The sequence below is a fragment of the Camelus bactrianus genome, chromosome 2, assembly GCF_048773025.1.
Source record: "Camelus bactrianus isolate YW-2024 breed Bactrian camel chromosome 2, ASM4877302v1, whole genome shotgun sequence".
NCBI classification, from domain to species: Eukaryota; Metazoa; Chordata; class Mammalia; order Artiodactyla; family Camelidae; genus Camelus; species Camelus bactrianus.
In genome coordinates, this window is record NC_133540.1 from 58,984,537 (window position 1) to 59,005,689 (window position 21,153).

The window sequence follows — 21,153 nt, forward strand, 5'->3', positions numbered from 1 at the left end:
GGTCAAGTAGAACAATGAGATGCCCTGAAAATGTTTTATTTCCATTTGCTCCCTCAAAAGCTAAGCCCAGAGAACAGGAAGTGGAAGACCTTCCAGAGTGCTGGGAACTCACTGGACATGAAATTTCTATTTTAACATGGGTATTCATTCTCATATTTCTCAACTTCTTCCATCCTTCTCTCTTTGGGTTTAAATACTGTCCTGATTTTAAAAAAGAATCAAGAATAGAAGAATATTCATAATTGTTGAGATGGATTTATTTTAATTTCTCTATGTCTGTCTTTGACAATTCCATAAAATGTTCAAACATACAATTAAAATTTTTAAAAATATTTTTCTTCCAAGGATCTTCAGAGAAGTGGCTGATATCAATGCTGGAGTACAAGGTCACTCTGGCCCATCTAGTTATACCAGAAAGAAAATGCTCAAAATAAAAACAGGGGCAGGTCACAGGGACATGGGAGCTGATGGTGTTCAAACTGTACCAGATATGGTTAGTAGGAGCCCCCTTAAGCTGGCTCCTATGTCCTTGTAATTGACTCCCATTTTTCTGTTAGCATTTCCGTATTTTTTTTAAATTGAATTATATTGATTTACAGTATTATATTAGTTTCAGATGTATAGCATATTGATTCAGTATTTTAACATATACTCCATTAAAAGTTATTACAAAATAATGGCTATAGTTTCCTATGCTGTATAATATAGCCTTGTTATTATTTTATAAACCGTAGTTTGTATCTCTTAACCCCCTATGCCTATCTTGCCCCTCCTACCTTCTTTCTCCCCACTGGTAACCACTGGTTTGTTTTCTATATCTGTTTTCTATTCTGCTATATACATTCATTTGTTTTATTTTTTTAGATTCCACATATAAATAATATCATACAGTATTTGTCTTTCTCTGTCTAAGCATAATCTCCAGGTCCATCCATGTTGCTGCAAATAGCAGATTCATTCTTTTTTATGGCTGAGTAGTATTCCACTGTGTATGTGTGTATCTTATATTTTCTTAAGCCAATCATCTGTTGATGGACACTTGGGTTGCCTCCATATCTTGACTACCATAAACAGTGCTATGAACATTAGGGTGCATATATCTTTTCAAATTAGTGTTTTCATTTTTTTCCAGATATATACAAGGAATGTGACCAACAAGTAGTTAATATCCAAAATATACAAACAGCTTATACAACTCAACATTAAAAAAAAAAACAAACCCAATCAAAAAATTGGCAGATCTAAACAGATATTTCTCCAAAGAAGACATACAGATGGCTATCAGACACATGAAAAGATGCTCAACATCACTATTAGAGAAATGCAAATCAAAACAATGACATATCACCTCACACCTGTCAGACTGGCTGTCATTAAAAAGTTTACAAATAACAAATGTTGGCAAGGATGTAGAGAAAAGGGAAACGTTTTACACTATTCATAGGAATGTAAATCAGTGCAGCCACTATAGAAAACAGTATGGAGGTTCCTCAAAAAACTAGAAATTGGACTACTGTATGATCCAGTAATCCCACTCCTGGTATTGATGACTCCTGCCTGAATTTGGCTGCCAAATAATGATTTTTCAACTATAGCAGCCCTCCCATATGTACCAGTCAGTACTTGGCTTTCTAACTATACACATGGACCTTCCCTTATTTACTGATTTATTGATCTCATCATCTATTTATTAAGGCATAGACTCAAGTATTACTTCCTCTCACCCCCAGTAGTCTATGATCACAGCTTACTGGGAGGAGAAACCTCTGGAGCCAATCCTGGCAGGAACACTTAAACTATAATTGATGAATTGTTGAAGGCTCAGTGCTGACTAGCTTGAGAAATAAAAACTCCCACACATTCATGAGTTTTACCTCCAGGAATCCCATCTGGTTCCCACAGTGAAGGTCAGAGAATCAGAAAAATACCTCCCTGTTTCCAGCAGAGAGAGGAGGAATATAACCATTTTTAAATAGCCCTGAGCATTACTTTATCCATACCAAGGAAATGCCAGTTGACCCCTGAACAATGTGGGTGTTATGGGCACCAACCCACCACACACTTGAAAATCCACATATAACCTTCTAGTTGGCCCTCTATCCACGGTTCCAACAACTCAACCAACCGTGGATCATGTAGTGCTGCAGTGTTTATTGAAAAAAAAATCAGCATGTTAAGTGGACCCATGCAGTTCAAACCTATGTTCAAGGGACAACTGTACTTTACCAGAGCTTAATTTGGCCTGGAGGAAGGACAATTAGCCAACTCCAGACCCCTCTAGCCTTCCCGGCTCATATAGGGGAGGGAGAATAAGGCTAAGAAGCTTTTCTGAAGGTTTAAGTATAGGAATCCTGGCCCAATAAAAGCCATGAGGTTTAACCATAAGATTACAGAATGCTTTTCCTCCCTAATACCTTAACACCACATCCATAGGGCTCCAGTTCTGTGCAAGACACAGACTCTATTTAAGAAAGGATTTCTAGGGAAACTCAAACACAGCAGGGAAGAGAAAAACAGGGACATTAGAAGAAACTGAAGCCTCTGATACCTACAGCTACAGCACACAGTAAACAGCCAGACTCCTGGCCAGATACACATAAAACCTCACAATGAAGATCTACTTGCTTCAGTTTCTATTTTTAATACATCATGTCCACCTTTCAACAAAAAATGACAAGGCAGGTAAAAGGCAAGAAAAAACACTCTGACCAAAAAAAGCAAGCATCAGAACCAGAATCTGATATGGCAGAGATTTTAGAATTCAGACCAAAAAATTAAGACAAATATGATTAACACGGTAAAGGCTGTGATGGAAAAAGTAGATAATATGGATGAACAGATGAGTAATGTAAACAGAGAGATGGAAATTCTAGAAAAGAATCAAGAAGAATTGCCAGAAACCAAAAACATTGTAATAGAAATGAAGAATGCCTTTGATGGGCTCATTTGATGGGCTCATCAGTAAACAACACACAGGGGAGGAAAGAATCAGTGAGTTTAAGGATACGTCTATAGAAACCTGCCAAACTGGAAGGCAAAGAGAAAGGAAAAAAGAAACTGAACATCCAAGAACTATACAACAGATACAAAAGGTATAAAATGCCTAATGGGAATACCAGATGGAGAAGAGAGAGGAACAGAAGAGACACCTGAAGTAATGATGGCTGAGAACTTTCCAAAAGTATATTGCAACCGGTGAAATGATAGCTTGAGACGAAAAGGAAAACTCTCTCTAAAAAAGAAAAGACTTCTGGTTTCTGGTCTGACATATAAGGAGCTTGGAAGTCATCACTCCATCCTAACAACAGGTAAAAAGCTGAACAAACTGATAATCAATACTCTTCTTAGATACATGAGAAAACCAAGGTCACAGGGCAAATGGCTGCACACAAAACTGAAGAGACTGATGTACAGAGATATACAACTTACCAGAGCAGGAACCCTTCAGCAGAAACCTTCACAGAACCAGTGAACTGTAACTGACAAGCTACTGGAGGTTTGGTGTGGACAACTCTGAGTTAAAAAATCCAGTGGGACACAGCTTTAGGGGCACATGCCCATTCTTTTGGGAGTTTTACCCCCAGGAGTTCTACCAGGTTCTCCTAACAAAGACGAGAGAAAAATACCCTGTCCTTCTAGTACAGGGAGGAGAAAACTACCATTTTGAAATACACCAGAGCATTTCGTTCTTAACAAGGCTGCCCTCAAGAGAAACGATTTTATAAAGATCTAATCTGTTCTTAGAAACAGTAATTAGTACATATATGTAAACTTAACAAATGTATACTGTATACATGTATTTACATGCAATATAATGTGTATGTGCAGTCATACTGTAGTAATTATACATAATAAAATTGAAAAAGGAAAAAAAAGAGAGAAATGATTTTACCAGAGCCTACCTTAATAGATTCTAAAGGAATCTAATCTTGTCAGTTAGGCATATATTAAGCAATATATAATCTAACAACAAGTGTCAAAATATAAAAGGCAACTACTGTAGAGAGAAAGAAATGAATCCAGTAAAGCTGGAAACTTCAAAACCTCTCTATCGGAGAGATTCAGCCAGCAAAAAAAATCGGTAAGGACATAGCTGAACTCAACAGTACCATCAATCAACTGGGTAGAACTGATGTCTATAGACAGCTCAATCCAAGAACAGCAGGACACACATTCTTCTCAAGCTCACATGGAATATTCACCAGGATAGACCTCATTTAGGCCATAAGGCCCACCCAAATAAATGCCAAAGAACAGAAATCATACAATGTATGCTCTCAGACCACAACAAAATTAAAAGTGGAAATAACAAAAGATAGCTGGAAAATCCAAAGTATATGCAGAGATTAAACAATATACCTCTAAATAACACATGGTTCAAGGAAGAAATCAAGATTAATTAAACACTATTTTGAATTAAATGAAAATGAAAACATAACTTATCAAAATTTGTGGGATGCAACAAAGACAGCATTTGAAGAGAAATTTATAGCATTGAATGCATACATTAGAAAAGAAGAAACATCTAAAATCAAAAATCTGACTTTCCACCTTAGGAAACTGGAAAAAGAAAAGCAAATTAAATTCCAAGTAAACAGACAAAAAGAAATAATAAAAATTAGAACAGAAATCAATGGAATTGATTAATTCCTAGCCAGGCTTACTAAGAAAAAAAAAGATAAATTACTAATATGAAATGAAAGACAGACCCCACGGACATTAAAGTAGTTTAATGTTCCACCCCGGTGCTTGACAGTGGGGGAGGCTTTGGGGGAGCGGCAGGCGTATGGGAACTCTGTACTCTGCTCAGTCTTGCTGTGAACCTAAAACTGCCCTGAAAGCAGTCTACTTAAAAAAAAAGAAGAAAAAAGAAACAAAAGAGTTAACAGCCATACAAGAGTACACACTTGAGTTCATGATTTTCAGGTCCACTTCTTCTTAACCCAGTAATGTCAGATTAAGCATTCAAGATGCTAAAATGAAGTCTTAAAATTTGTCTAAAAAGGATACACGAGACTAAAATCCCCGATGAGGGGAGGGCATAGCTCAAGTGGGAGAGTGCATGCTTAGCATGCATGAGGTCCTGGCTTCAATCCCCAGCACCTCCTCTGAAAATAAACAAACAAACCTAATTCCCTACCCCCTCAACAAGAAATTAAAAAAAAACCTAAAGATTAAAAAAAAAAAAAATCCCTGATAGACAACTTCTACTGATTATTTACACCCTTGCCGGAAAAGTTTAACCTCTGGTTCTTCAGAGCCCTCTTGGTCATTTGGCTAGCTAAAAAGATTCTCAAGATAAGCTGGCTGCCTGAAAAAGGCCCAGGGCTAAAGGGAGGTATTAAGATAGTTGCTGCGTCTCTTACCTTTCTTGGGGCACTGCACATCATATGTTATTTTATTAATGACAAGTTTAAAATCATTCATTAGCAAAACTTCCATCAAGGTTGAAGCTGCAATTTCACTGCCATCTGAAAATGAAAAAATATGTCCTTGTTTTAGAACAGTAAGAACCTTTTCCCAGCGTATAGAAACGTACTTACTAATCCAGGTCTTTACAGTACAGTAGTGGATACTGGCCTTTGGGAGGGGGTCCCCAATACTGCTCCCACTGGGAGGCATCTTTCCTTGTTGCTCCACTGCTCACGACACTAGACCAAGGAGAACAGGCATGTGCTCTCTCTCCCACTCTGTCAGCTGGGCTGGGATCCAGACTGATGCCTCTGGCGAGACCCTAACTGCAGACAGTTATGCACAAATTCCGGGGAGGTGGGAACTCTTCACAGCAAGGCCAGAGCAGTGGAGGTGGCAGCTGGTGGTGGGAGGGGGTCAGCAGCAAAGCCCATCAGGCCATCCCAGGCTAACCTCTTTACTCCACTCCTCCTTCAGCTCCTGCCCTCTTCTGAGTACCAGACCCTTCTGTCAGTTCCAACCAGAGAGCCTGCTGACATCCCCCTGCTTAGCCAGAGTCCATGTCTGATTGGTATGTGAAGGCATACAGGCAGGAGTAACATTTTTAAAAACCTACCTTTCTCTTATTTTTAATTACCAGAGGTGACTGATGTGTGTTAGCTAAAACCTGGAAGCCAAACAGCACCACAAACCACCACCACACAGGGCTCCCTCCTTTTCCAGCTCAGGAAAGATAAAAAGGCAAAACTGTGAGGGGGGTAGGTGGCTGGGATAGTAACGAACATAATTAAACCTACGGAGTGAATATGCCTTTGTGTGCTGTATTTTATGGAGGTGGAGAGAGGTAGGAGAGATTCTACTAATAATTACAAATACCTTAGGAACATTTCAGGAAAAAAAAAAACTAGGAAAATTTCAAAGTCAGTGTGCACTTTGCACAGCTTCTGATATAGCCTAGTTTTTGTTGCTGTATTTTTGAGCTTTAATATAACCCAGGTGTTAAGAAAGCAAACTCACTGAATAAGCAACAAACTGGCATTGGTAGGGGTTTCTCCATAATTGTTCTTTCAGAACAGACTACATATACACACACTATGTATACTATACAACTATGTGATATAAAGCCCAGGGTGGGTATTTTCGCCTGGCCTGGCACGAGCTTGGCTACATGTAACCAGAGCTGTTTCAGCTACATTAATATGCATGACAGCAGGCACACTGCTAGTAAAGTCAGGAAGAACCTGGTTGCCGGCCTCCTGTCTGGCGCTTGGCAGTTCTTTTGTTCCAGAAGGCAGCAAGTCAAGTCTGTACCTGGGTCTGTTCCTAGAATTTCGCTGTTTGGGTTCCCGTTCATCAGCTGGGGTGAGATCATCTTCCCAGGAATTGCCAAATAATTCAGCCCACACTATGGGCAAAACTGTGATAAGCTTAGAACACTCTTTTCAAGCCCCAATTACATGCAGGCAAATTCCACCCACAGAGCCTCTTTTTAAGACAATCAGCAACACACCAATCGTTTTTATCTGACTTTGCAAGTGTCATTTAAAAATTTACATTTAAATGACTTCAAATCTGCTCCTTAAAATAGTACTATGAAAAGAAATCACCTGAGTATGATTTGTCAGTTGAAGTACTACATTATCCTTCACACTGTATGGGAACAGCAAGAGATTGATATGAAACACTTTTCAAGAGCTAATGATAGTGATGAATTTTTCATCTATTCTTGGGCAGATACTGATATAAACTCCAATAAAGTGTTTTCACTCAGTCTGAAGAGCCCCTTTTCTCTAAGATTTCTAGTGTTTTCCTTTGTGTTTTATGTTTCTAAGCTACTCAGATTATTTATTAGAAATAAACAGGGTACACGTCAATTTTTAACCTCTCTGATTTCATTCACTTAACCAACAGGCGGTGAGCGCATTCTCCAGGCAAGCACTGTGCTTCAGTGCCCTTCTGATTCTGGGTGTGCATCCGCCTGCTCTCAGAAGTTGAGGAAGGCAGGCCCTGCCCTGTAGGGAAGGTCCAGGGGACGTCCAGTGTTCCTGACGTCATGGGTGAAGTTTTAGGACATCATGGCCATACAACTTATTGCCAAACAATTAATCAGTCGATCTTAGAAAGAAAAGGAAAATTTTACTTGAGCCAAGTTTGAGGATTATAACCCAGGAAGAGCATCTCAGGAAGCTCTGAGAACCAATCAGCCTGTTAGAAGCCAAGGCACAGTTAGCTAAGTTTGAGACAGAGGGCTGTACATTACATGACGTCTACAGAATTCAGATCTACGCCTCATTACAAGATCTTTTAGGGAGCTGTCTTGTTGATGCTCTTATGGCCGAGCAGGTTTTCCTGCCGCTGGGAGAGGTTTGTTGGGTGAATAAGGCAGATACACAATGCACAGTGGGGACAGAGGAGGCCAAAGGGCAGAGAAATTTTTTAATGTTCAAATTTTCCTTGTCTTGATATAAAATGTATTTTTTATTTCATAAACTAAAACTTTATTCTCTGATCAGGGTTTTACCAGGAAGAAACATCCCTTCCAGTTAAATCCAGAATCCTTACAACAACCTACTTTACAAAACCTAGGGCTTTCCCTGGTGTCCCTCCCTTCCTACTTGCTCCCACCTCAGGGCCTCTGCCTGCAGAGCTCTTCTCCCACTCACCTCTTTTCTCATCTCTCCCAGGTCTGTATTCAGATGCGACCTTAGTGAGCATCTCCCTCCAACACACACACTCCCACGCAGCCCTCCCCTACTGCTCTGCTTTATTCTTCTCTGCGACACTTATCATCTAACATAGTATATATGTCATTTCTTTCCCTTGTTTCTTTCTCCTCTTAAACATAAAAACTCCTGCTCTTAGGGAGCTTGTAACTTTACTGTGCTTTGCTCTACTTCTAGTATCCAGAACAGTGCCCAGCATGTGTTAATGTAAAAGATTACACACAAACTCGATTAAACACAGTCAGGAGGCCAGAGGGGGCGCCCTCACAGCCCGGGAGGATAGCAAAGCCCAATAGAAGGAGGAGGGCTCCTCTTCCCCAGCATGCTACCTACCGTCCTCCCAACTGCCTTCCCCTATATAAAAGCGGTCTCCTTCCCTTGCCCTGCGATCTTCACACGTGCTATGGTTGCAGATCCTGAATACAATTTTCCACTGATCTGGAATAAACCCATCTTTGCTGGAGAAATACCCAGCAGTCCATTTATTTCAAGTCAACATTTGTTAGGTGTTCAATAAATATCTGTTGAGTTTTCTAACTTCTGTATCTATTCCTTAATTGGTCCTGCACTTGGACAGGGAAGAAGAATGTTTTATTTCCTTTTCAGAACTGTAATAGTAATCATTAACTTTTAAATAAGTTTATTCTAAGCATGTAATACTCCAATGAAGAGTGCAAACTATTGGTTACTATAAGATATTGAATATAGTTCCCTGTGCTATACAGTATAAACTTGTTGTTTATCTATTTTATACGTAGTAGTTACTATCTGCAAATCTTAAACTCCCAATTTATCCCTTCCCTTTATCCTAAATATATCCTTCTCTATATCCTAAATATATCCTAAATTTTAAATGTCTATGTGATTAACCACCTCTGTTAGTATTAAAACTATATACATATTCTTCCTGAGAACTAATTCTGTCAAAAACCACACTAGACCATAATCACTTTATAACAAAGATTAATAAACTATTTGTGTATTTTATTCACTGGCTATCTAATCACTGAACTCATTTTTCATTTTCTAATTATCCAAGTTTTGCTGAAAACTAGATGCTAATGACTGTGTCATTAAAATTTTCTCAGAGGAAAATTTTGGGGCTAAGTTTATGAAATAAGTAACTAAAACATGCATTAAACTTATTCCATTTATTTTTTATTCAATAGAGTTAATTCTTTTTGACAACTTTTTTGGGGAGGGGGTGGGGGAGGTAATTAGAATTATTTATCTATTTATTTTTAGAGGAGGTACTGGGGATTGAACCCAGGACCTTGTGCATGCTAAGCATTCACTTTACCACTTGAGCTATCCCCTACCCCTTATTTATTTATTTTTTTTGTTACATTACTGATGTAGAAAAATGAAGGACTCTGAAGGCCAACCATTTATCATACAGTGAATTAAAAATCAACTTTTGAGAAAAGTAAAGAATCAAAACAAAGTTTCAGAAGAAGAAAAAAGGGCAAAATTGAAAAAAACATATATATACCTGCTGTGAAGATGGCAGCAGTTTTGATACCTTTGTCTTCATTTTGTAGGTCCTGAAGAAATGAACCAACTGTTGATAACATTGGTTTCACTACAAACTGACAGCGCTCTTTTCTGGATGGCAAAGTAAGTGTTATCAAGGGAAGACCATGTCTATAATTAACTGTGATTTCTGTTAGAAAAAAAAAAAGATGATAATAGAGTAATGGATAAAACTTACTTAAAAAAATTTTACAATATAGATTCTAGAAGGAATGCCTAAATATGGAATTTATAACCCTTTGAAATCCTGTAATAATTTACATTGCTCCTATTTAGTGCCTTCATTATACTAGTTCACATATTCCCCACCATACTATAACATTTTATTAACCACATATTACACTTTAATATTTTAATTATCTGCTTAGAGTCTTCCCAGGTTAAAATGGATGGATGGTAGAAACTGCTTCTAATTCATCTGTAACTCCTTTGATCTTTGGGGTAGGAGTTTGCCAAAAGACACTGGAGATCTTATGGGAGCAGAAAAGGAAGGAACTGAACTCTGAGGGCAGGGTGTGGGAAGAACAATGCAAGAAAAGTCTCTTTTGCACGAAACACCCCTCTCACTTTATTTGGAAGAACAGAAATAGCCGAGGAATCAAAGTGATAAGAAAGCTTACCATCAGGTGGCACCACTGTACTATACAGATTTGATTGATAGTATTTCAGATTTCCACACAGTTTCACACACAAAATCTGTAAGAAAAAAAAGATTATTTTTTTCTTTCAGAAAAAGTAGGGAGGCTGAATGAAATAAATGTCTTTACCGGAAGCTTCTTTTAATGTTGTATGAGGACGAAAACTTTAGCGTCCCACGCACTCCCAGGTGAGCCCTTAGAGACGCTCACTAAACCCTTCGGTGTTGCCCCGTACGGTAGCCACGAGCCACGTGTGGCCATTTAAAGTTAAATTAAAATTAAGTAACACGAAAAATTCCGTTTCTCACGGTCACCTTTGCCACATTTCAAGCGCTCAACAGCTCCGTGCCTAGTAGCTACCACACTGGACAGCACAGGAACAGAATCGTCCATCATCACAGAGAGCTCCACCCGGCAGCGCCGCTGGGTCTAGAACACGTGAATGGCTGCCTTACCATGGAACGTTATTTTTAGGGTTTGTAGTGGTGTTTGTGTTTACAATGATCTTGGTGTGTAAGGAAGACCAAATGACACCACGGTGAGATACTGTGTGAAGAGACTGTGGTGGTAGAGAGAAAGGGAACTGAAGAACCGGTTCAGAGGCATTCAGAACTCAGAAAGAACTTGTCCCAGAGGAATTCCTACCACACTCACAACATGGTAGCTGTTTCACATTGATCCATTTTTTTCACGTCTCACCTTGCAAAAAGTTTATTAACAGTAAGTTTGCCAGTAATTATGCAATGAAAAATTCTTTTATAAATTGTATTTTTCAAGCTTTCATTTATGTAAGGGTGCCCTATTAAAATAATAAATCAGTAGTTACAAATGTGTTCACTGATATGAAAAATAAAACAAAGACACTGATTCTCATATGATGTTCCAGTATGCTCAAAATCAAAACAAGCTCATCATTCAAATGTGTATTTCTGGTATTAAACACAATAGAGGCAACTGGTTTCAACAAAATATCGCCTGTGACATCAATATAAAGTTGGTCATTTGAATTTTATTTCTAAAAATATAACTCATTACTAAAATGAGAAGGAAAAAAAGCTCATTATTTCTTAAAATAGATGATGCAACTCTCAATGAGTGAAAACACGCAGGCGTTCCAGGTGCGGATGAGGGCTCTTACAGCGCTGTGTATTACTTTTAGTGAAACTGAGAAAAACGTATCCACGTGAAAATACATCAGAACTGATTCTCTACCAAAATACTTAAAAAAAATGTAATGATATAAATTGTTCTCCGTGTATGAAAGTATAATTTAAACATGTAGAGGGTAACAGTTAAAGCCCCTCCCTTTTCTTCTCCACAATCGCACAACTTTCCCAGAGATAATCACCGTAGTGGTGACTCTCCTTGACCAAACTTTAGTCGGGCTCCTCTGAGCCTGACTAAACCCCGTCCCTGTGCATGCCCTCCAGGAGCCCAGTTTTAGCAAGAATGTGGTCACATTGGTTTAGCTAGAATCCCCCATCCTCAATATCTGATCAAGTTCCTTACCCTCCGCCATTCCCCAGGTATTATCTGATCATCCCAGCCTGCCTTCAACAAGAATCCTGCTAGGTCAGCTTGGCAAAGAATCACCCCATCCTTAGTCATTTCCCATCCACTGATACCCACCCTAACTACTGCTCTTGGATATAAATCCCCACTGTTCTGTTGTCTTCAGAGGTGAGCCCAATCTCTCTCCCCTACTGCAAACTCCCACTGTAGCAGCGCCCTTGAAAAAAGCCTACCTTAAATTCCTTAATAAGTGTCAGGAGTAGTTTTTCCTGAACGGTGTGTATCCTTCCAGACTTTTCCCTATGTATTACGACCTTTACATGTGAGTTACATTTTATGCTTGAGTCTGCTAAAGACAGTTTATATAGGTACCAATGATGGTAATTCCTGATCATAAAGTATGTATTGTTTAATGTGCTGATGAAGTCTCTGCACTACTATTGAGGAAATCATTTTAGAGGCAACCACTTGACAACTAGGACATGTTGAAAGAGGGCAGAGTGGCCGGAGAGAAATACCAGAGCTCCTCACGCTCCTGCACCTAAGAGTCACCGGGAAATGACAATACTGTCCACTGGACAGACAGGGCTTGGTAAAACAGATTTCTTTTGCTGTACACCTGAAACTAACATTGTAAATCAACTACTCTTTTATGAAAATAAGAATTAAAAAAAAAACCCACAGATTCCTGGACTCCACCCCCAGAGATTTTTGATCTAATAAGTCAAATGAAGAGGTGTGAGAATCTGCATTTTTAATAAGCCCCAGGGTTACACTGAAGTTACAGGTGTAAGGACCACTTTTGAGCAGCTGGGTTCTAGCAGACCCTCATGGCCTTCAGGACACTATTTCTAAATTTCTGCATAGAATCATTTTGAATTCCGAATTTTAGACCTGGGACAAGGGTTACTGCCTTCAAATGATACTTGGTATCAGGTCAAAAGATGACCTAGGCTTTCCTTTTATCACGTATTTTTCCTAAATACAATTCTAATCACTCCACACCCTTAAAACCCTTGAGACTTCACCAGCTTACATAAAGTAGAGAGAATAGTGAGCCCCGAGTTGAAAAGACTGGGATTCTAAACTCAGTTCAGCCATTCAATAGCAGGAGGCCACAGATAAGTCACAGGACTGTGCCTTCGTTCTCTCAGGGGTTAGGTGGGGGTAACAACATCCATCTTGCGGAGCTGCTACAAGGTTAAACAAAACAAAGCACTAAGGAAGCCTAAAGATACCGTCTGTGAGCCCAGCATGCGCAGTGTGAGCCGACCCATCCTACAGCTCTATCACTTACTATTCCCTTACAGCGGGAACTCGGGCCCCAGCCCAACCAGCTGAGTGCCATTGACCAACTAAAGTGCCTTCTTCACCCACTTCTGCCTAACACCAAGCCCAGCTCAAATGCCACTTCCTCTTGAGGTTTTCCTGTGGGGCCAGGATCGTCCAGTGGGAAGAGCACAGGCTTTGCTGTCAGAACCAACACGGAAGCCCAGCTTCAAGACGTACCAGCTACTGTAATCTTTGACAGGCAGAGGAGGGTTCGGGAAGAAATGGGTTGTGAGAAAAAGAAGGGGACAAGTTTGACAGTTAAAAAAAAAAAAAAGGAAGCAGGGCTATAGTTAGAAGAGGGGAAACATTAATACAGGAGAGATCTGTTTGAGCATCAAAGGAAAAGGGAGTCAAGTGTTAGTAGAAAGGAGACGTATCATAGTCACGTTTTGGGGCCAACTGACGAGATCTGATTGCTTCTAGAGCTTTGTCACATTATAGATTAAAAATATTAATAAAACAATGATGTAATTTCCATTTAAGACGGTGTAAATGAACACCTAATGGACACCTCTGCTCCATGTTCAAAACCAACACATGGGTCTCCCTGTACCAAAAACAAGAGAGAACAATGTGATCAGCAAGGCTCAAGTAAGTGGAGAGTTGGCCAGGGTCCAGTACTGGGTCTGGCAGAAAAAGCATTCAATAGAAAGTGGTGCATCGTCTACAGCACACTTTTTCAAGTTATCACTTTCTAGCCCTGTTCACTGGTTTGGAGCCATTCTGGAACTGTCTGTAAATTGAAGGTAACTGACAGGTATATAGGCTTTGTCTAATCTGGTAGTAATCTAATTGACCCCCCCGACCCCAAACACCATGTTTTATCTCTATCTGCAATTCAGTTTAAATTATTTTCTCCATATAAATTTGTGCTGTTTTGATTTTCCTTTTAACTGGGATATAGTATCTGCCTAGTTCCTTCATATCATGAGAGTAAAATAAGTTCTTTAATGCATGTTTATTCGTATAACTGTATGAGAATCATATTTTTACCATTTCCCCCAAATTACCTTTAAATAGTCCAGAGCAGAAGTAACAGAGTTTATTGTAAGAAATTTTAAACCATTTTTTTTTGTGTGTGTTAAAATGAGTGAAAAGCTAAACAAGATTTGGTATGTTATACTCAGTGAATTCTTAGAACATGTGAAGATCCTTGTCATGTTCAGAAGGAAGACAATGATAATGAGAAACTTAAGAGTTTGTCAAACACTTAAAGGAAACCATTCAATCTACAATTTTTTAAAGTGGTAGAAAAAAAATAGAACTTTTTCAAGGAAAGTAGAAGAATAAGCAAAAGCCCTATAGAAACCAGAAAACTTAAAAAAAAAAAAAAAAGAAAAAGAAAAATATATTAAGAGCCATTGTGGAAAACTTGTTAAACAGGGAAAACAAGCATCCACAATCTCAACCTCTGACTTATTTTATGCTGGTCTTTTCGTAGATATATACGCTCATATAATCGTAGAGTTGAGAGCTGATCATTAATGTTTTATAAGCATTGACCTAACTCATTAAAAACTTCTCATAAACAAAATAATTTAAATAGTTCCACAGCCACTTATCCTACAGATAAAGATAAAACAGAATTTATTATTTACCTATTGCTGGACATTTCCATTATATACACTACTTTACAAAGTTTTTCCTTGCATGCTCATTTTAGAAAATCTATCACAGACTCTCAAAAAGAAGATAAGTCACCAGTAGTGCCATCACCTAGAATCATCACAGTGAACACTGACGTACACCTTCCAGTTTATTTTCTATGCATATCATATTTAGTTTTTCACCATTACAACTAAATTGATTCTACACATCTTTGCACATGAATCTTTGCATTTTCTTTTCTTTAGGGTAGACTGGATCATAAAGCAGTAATAGTTTTAGGATCCTAATAATGTATTATCAAACTTCTTTGGGGAACATTTTTTTTTCATATTGTTTAACAGAACCCCAAATTATTAGGAGTTTGAACCCAAATAAGCAAATCTTAAGGTTCAGAATTGAAGGATAACAGACACAGTTGGGCATCCTTGGAGCAACCAGGCTCACCACCCCCAGACAGGCTGACCAGATGTCTTCAGTGGGACAGCCCACAGGTACCTCCTGAGCTAAACTGTCTTGGTCTTCCAGGAACCTGATCTTCTCCTTCAGTCCTTGTCTTGATGGACTCACACCACTAATTACCAGTCATTCGAACTAGAGGCCTAAGAGTTATCCTAAACAATATTCCATAAAACAACTGGTAGACCATTAGTTACAAGTGAACTGTCACTGAGGCCTACTAGTTCTAATTCTTACAGAGCCCCCAACTCCATCCTCTCCCCTCTGTCTCCACCTCTGCTGCCCTAGTTCAGATCCTTACCATCTCATCTAGATCACTGTAACTGCTTCCGAACTAGCCTCTCCCACCAATCCATTCCAGGTTAAGATCTATTCCAACTTTCTAAAATCACATAAAGTCAAACTATTTCTAGATTTAAAAACCTCCATTTGTTCTCCATTGCAATGAGAAACAATACCAAAGACAACTTTCCATGAGCTGATTCTTGCCACTTCTCCAGCCTCACCTTATCATCACTAGCACTGCCCACCGCCCAACCCTCTATTTCAGATTGGCGGGGTGTAGTGCAGTGTCTTGACTGTGGCCCACTGCTGCCTGCTTCCATGTCTTTGCACTTATTCCTGTCTCTGCCTGCAAAGCCCTGCCCAGTGTACCCACCTTGCATGGCCAACTCGACTCTCTCATCTTCCCACCATAAAACCTACAGAACTCCATCTGTCCTCACCATCACCTCCTTCCATCCTACTGAAATCAAGTGACCTTCCTTTTCAAAGGCCAACCCCTCCTCAGGTGCTCGCCGTCTTATATACCTCAAAGCTTTCTCAAAATCTTAGCTTCCTCTTAATCACTGCCTCTCACACTCTACACATTCAATATATCAGCAGGCAAATATGCCCTAATCATTCTCATCTTTAAGAAGTGCAAACCTTCCATTAACCACATATCCCTTCAGTTACTGTCCTGTTCATATGTTCTCCTGAAAAGTTTGTCTACACTGGTTCAACCTCAACTCCCATTCGTGCTTTGTTTTTTAAATACTTTTTTCCTTCCAGTTTCACTGAGATACAACTGACATACAGTGCTGTGTAAGTTTAAGGTCCCGATTCACTCTTCAACACACTACCAATGAGGGGGGAGGGGCAAGACAGGGGTAACAACCTATTTTAAGAGGTACAAACTACAATGTATAAATAAGCTATAAGGATACATTATACAGCATAGGGAATATAGCCAGTATTTCATAGTAACTATAAGCAGATACTATAACCTTTAAAAAATTGTGAATCACTGTGTTGTACACCTGAAACCCATGTAATATTGTACATCAACTATACCTCAATAAAAAAAAAAAAAAAAACCCAATATACTACCCAACAGGCTTCTATCGCTAGCCCCTCAATTCTGCAGCCAGACCGCTCCTGAGGTCCAGACCAGGACATCCAAATACTTGACTAACATCTCCCCTTACATAATCACACACGTCTGAAAGTGAGTTTATCCAGAACAAAACTCTTGATTTCCCCCTGAAACCTCCTCCTCTTCTTTCTCTGCAATAACTGATCCACCATCTCCTTGGCTGCTTAAGTCAAACCCAGGGGTCATCTTGAGCCTGTCAATTCCATCAAGCCATCCATTCTACCTACAGTTTATCCATTTTCCTTTTTTTTGTTTTTTTTTGTTAACGGGGGTACTGGGGATTGAACCCAGGATCTCATGCATGCTAAGCATTTTTGTTAATGCTCTGGCTCAGGCCACCATCATCTACTGTACCAGTTTCCAAACTCAATTTGCTTCTACCTTTGGTCTGCTCCATGCTACCCTCCTCAAAGCAGCAAAGGTGATCTTAAGATGTAAACAGCATCACCACAGCCTCTGCTTAAAATTCTTCGATGGATTCCCTTCACATTTCAACAAAATAAAAGCTTATCATGACAGATGAGATGCTACATGACTTAGACACTGTTTGTCTCTTCAATCTCATCTCACTCTCCCCTTTTCCTTGCTTACCTTACTCTGGTCATCCCTCAGTTCCCAGAACATGACAAGTTTTTTTGGTCTCAGGGGCGTAACACATGTTATTCTGTCTAGAATGGTCCCTCCCACCATTTTGTATTAACTAAATGTTTTACATGCAGTATCTTATTTAATCTTCATAGCAAACATTTGAGGTACACACTATTGCTTCCTATCCTTTTTTCCATTCAAATGTATTTATCACTTAACTTATCATGAAAATTAACTCTGCACTGACAATACGAAGTCACTAGAGAGCTGGAGTTGGTAAACAAGCTGTGGGGCTAACCCAGCATGCCTCTTCCCCATTTCTTTTTTTATGTAGACTTTATTTTTTTTAATGGGTTCGAGTTGATTTACAATGTTGTGTTAATTTCTGGTGAACAGCACAGTGATTCATTTATCCATATGTGTACATTCCTTTCCGTATTATATCATGTAATTTTCATTTCTTTTTTGTGGTGGGAATAATTAAGATCTAGTCTCTCAGCAAGTTCAATGATTCTAATACTATTGTCTATATTGCTCATTTCTTTTTAGTGTAAATAATATTCCTCTGCCTGGATGTACCATAATTTATCGACTAACTTACTTGGATGCTTCCAAGTTTTGGCAGTTATGAATAAAGCTGCTACAAACATCCATGTGCAGGTTATTTCTCATATTTTAATTATCAGAATACTGGAACACAGGGAGACTAAGTAGTCTGTCTACAGTCACACAGCTAATAAGTGACACAGTCAAGCTGTTAGAAGCCCCGACTCTTTAAATTGCTTTGCTGGACTGTCACCCTGGTGGCAAAAGGAATGGGGAACTGCACCTGGCTCAGGTTACCGTGTGCTGTGCCCACACCTGCAGGGAGCAGTGGGCTCTGTTTCCAAATGAAGAGTAAGGCAGGGGTCCTAGGAAGACAGAAACAGCTGTTAAAACCAGCTCCACACTATTGAAACCCAAGTAAAGAAGGCTCCCAGGTACCAGTGATCTGAATCAGAGGGAAAAGATATTAGGTGCTTCTATTACAAACAAATATTAAGCAATTGCATTCATACAATAATGCTGAAACTAATTTATTAGTTGCAAATAATTTGTTTTTGGCCAATACACTCTAATATTTCAATGTTTTGTAACAGACTAGAGCAGGGAAAGCAAATTAGCCTAACATTTTCTCTCTGGGTTGTAATCTTTCTTTACAATTTTGCTCTCAAAAGCATTTCCTTGTTGGATGAAGAAGAGAAAGGACAGAGGGGGAGGGAGAGAGAGATGGAGGGAGAGATGGAGGGAGGGAGGGACCGAGGGGAGGAAGGAACGAAGGAACCAAGGAAGGGACACACACACACACACACACACACACACAAGAATATAATTTCAGGGGTCCTGCTGAGGTCAGTCGAGAGAACTGGCTTATATGCCAAGTGCTTATCAGAAGGGATACAAATGTGGCCTGGCTGAGACAGTGCAAGTCAACAGGTGAAAGTTATTGCTGGTTACCAGCCAAGTGCTGTAGGTACTACTCCTGTTTCTTTTCTGTTTCAGTCTTGTGTATTAACTACTCTTCTTGGTCTGCCCAGATCAAAAAGAAAAATTTATTTTAACAGCGATGACTCATGCAGTACCTGAAAGAGACTGGAGTATTAATTAAGAGAACTGCCTACTGTGTGCTACAAATGCCATTTTTGCTAGGCAGATTTAAAATATAAATCTCGAGACAAGTCAGAAGAGTTCATCAAAAGAGAGCTGCTGTATAGCCATTTGATTTTTGTTTTGTCCAGGGAAGCAAAAAGAAATCATGAAAGCTGGGAGCTCAGTGTGAGGTTCTACAGAAAATCATGATGCACCACAGGGTGGAAAACTAATGAACTCAAGGAGAAGCTTCAAAGCAAAACAGTTATGTAACTAAGGAGTTTGTGTGCTTGCTTCACACATTCCACAGAACTCCACAGTAGGTGGGGTACATCAAATACGGTTTAAAATGATTGAGATTTCTTCTTTTTTGAAGCTCATATTTTACGCATTTCCTTGTTCAATATTTCTTCTGCATTCTTATTCCATCCATGTTAAATTCTGAGCAGTGCTTTCACTGAGAGCCTGTGTGTGAGTAGTAAACCCCGTCTGTTATAAATTCGATTTCTGTCCTTTTTACTGTTGAGTTTAATCTGTTTACATTTATTGTTATCTTGAATAAATTTGGATATCTGTCTTCTTATTTTGTGTTTTCTATTTATCCTGATTTTCTTTTGCTTCCTTCTTCTTTCTTGTCTTCTAATAATTTAACTCTTTCTTTATATTACTTTCTCTCTACTGGTTTGGAAGTACACATGGTGTGGGTTTTTTTTTTTTTTTTCCTTCTATCCTTTCAGTGTTTGCCCTTTACATTCTGAGACATTCTTACTTAGTTTCGAGGGTAGTTTATTTTTCTACCCTACTGCTGAACAGGAACAAGGATCTTAGACAGTATCAATCACAATCACAATACCTTACTTTTTACAACTCCCAAATTGACATCTTGACAGTTTTACATAGTAATTGTCTCTTAGATTCATCTGTAAGTTTTCCAACTATTTTGCTCTCCATTTCTTCTTACATCCTGTTTTCTTATATGTTCACTTTCCTGCTTCCTGAGAAAAACTTTCAGTAAGAATCTTTTAATCGCTCAGACTTAATTTTATTGAAAATGATAGTTTACTGGATATAAACTTCCAGGTTGTTATTTCCCCTCAGAACTTTGAAGATATTCTTTTGCCTTCTGGCCTCCATTAACACATCTTGTGTAAAATTAAGATTTTCTGAAAGTTTTTTTTCTCCCTTTCTGCTTCTGGGGTTCTACAGTTTCACCATCGTGTGTCAGGTAAAGATCTAACTTCATTTTCCTACTTGGGACGCATCACATTTCTTTAAGGATTTATTCTGAGAAGGGTATGTGTGGGAAGAGGAGTGGCCCGAGGTGGGGAGTCTGCACCCGAGAGTGGCGGGAGGGCATCCCCGCAGCGGGGCAGCCGGCACCAGGGTGTCCGAGCCTCAGCCCGGCAAAGAGGGCGTCCACGTAGTGCAAGCGGGGTTCGTGTGGGGTAGCAGAGCCTGAATGGGGTGAGGAGGGCATCCCCATGGAAGGTCGGCTCAGAACCAGGTGAGGAACGTATCCGTGCAGGGGAAGGTGTGGTGGCAGAGGTGAGAGGCTGTCACACACCAGAAAACTGACCCAACAAGCAACTAGATCAAGAATAACCATATCTATTCCGTCAAAGAAGGGAGCTACACTACGGAAAGAGAGAGCACTAGAATGAACCCTGTAGTACTGGAATGAAATTGGAAGTATTGGTATGAATTCATGGTTTTTAATATGGAAAAACATAAATAAATAAAACTAACAACATGAACACAGAACTTCTAAAAAGGATGCAAATATTTAATGTATGTGTATATAAATATAAAAGATTTAAATTTATATATTTATATTTTCATATAAATAAACAAATAAAAAATAACTTTTGAGGGGACTATGGGGAATAACACTCTCAATAATGAGCGTACTGAGCAGCCAGGTCTGGGCTTCTAAATACCATTCTTATCCAAAAGGAACCAGAGCCCCCTGGAGACATGACTAATTCCAGGGCTGGGGCATGGAGAGGACAAGACGAGCTTAGAAAGCAAGGAAGTGCTCAATGAACAATGGGAGACATGTCAAAAGGGGGCACCAGTCAGCTTGCAGGGAGTCCCAGTGATCAAATCCAGGACCATCTGAGCATTAAAATCAATAATGATAGTAACAGATTATAATCCATTGAAGAAAACAGGAAACCATGAGTCCACTCTGATATAATTAAGTAAATAAGTAAGATTAAAGTGTGATAAGGAACAAGACATTTATGTAGTTTTAATATGCCTCCACACAAGATACCAAGGGAAAGACAGCAAGTGCAAAGGGAGG

At 39.2% G+C, this 21,153-nt stretch overlaps 1 protein-coding gene across 5 annotated transcripts in view; it reads right to left on the reverse strand.

The window, feature by feature from the left end:
- Positions 1 to 21,153, reverse strand: part of MCUB (mitochondrial calcium uniporter dominant negative subunit beta) — an 80,334-nt gene that overhangs the window by 5,359 nt on the left and 53,822 nt on the right. For 3 of the 5 annotated variants that reach the window (XM_074342434.1, XM_045515775.2, XM_045515776.2), the window contains exons 2-4: positions 10,289 to 10,364; positions 9,628 to 9,798; positions 5,367 to 5,471 (exon numbers count right to left, since the gene is read on the reverse strand). In XM_074342434.1, the coding sequence (XP_074198535.1) occupies positions 5,367 to 5,471; positions 9,628 to 9,798; positions 10,289 to 10,364 (352 nt within the window). Of the gene's footprint in view, positions 1 to 5,366; positions 5,472 to 9,627; positions 9,799 to 10,288; positions 10,365 to 18,048; positions 18,131 to 21,153 lie in introns of all 5 variants that reach the window. The other 2 variants (XM_010953668.3, XM_074342428.1) reach the window with 2 other exon arrangements.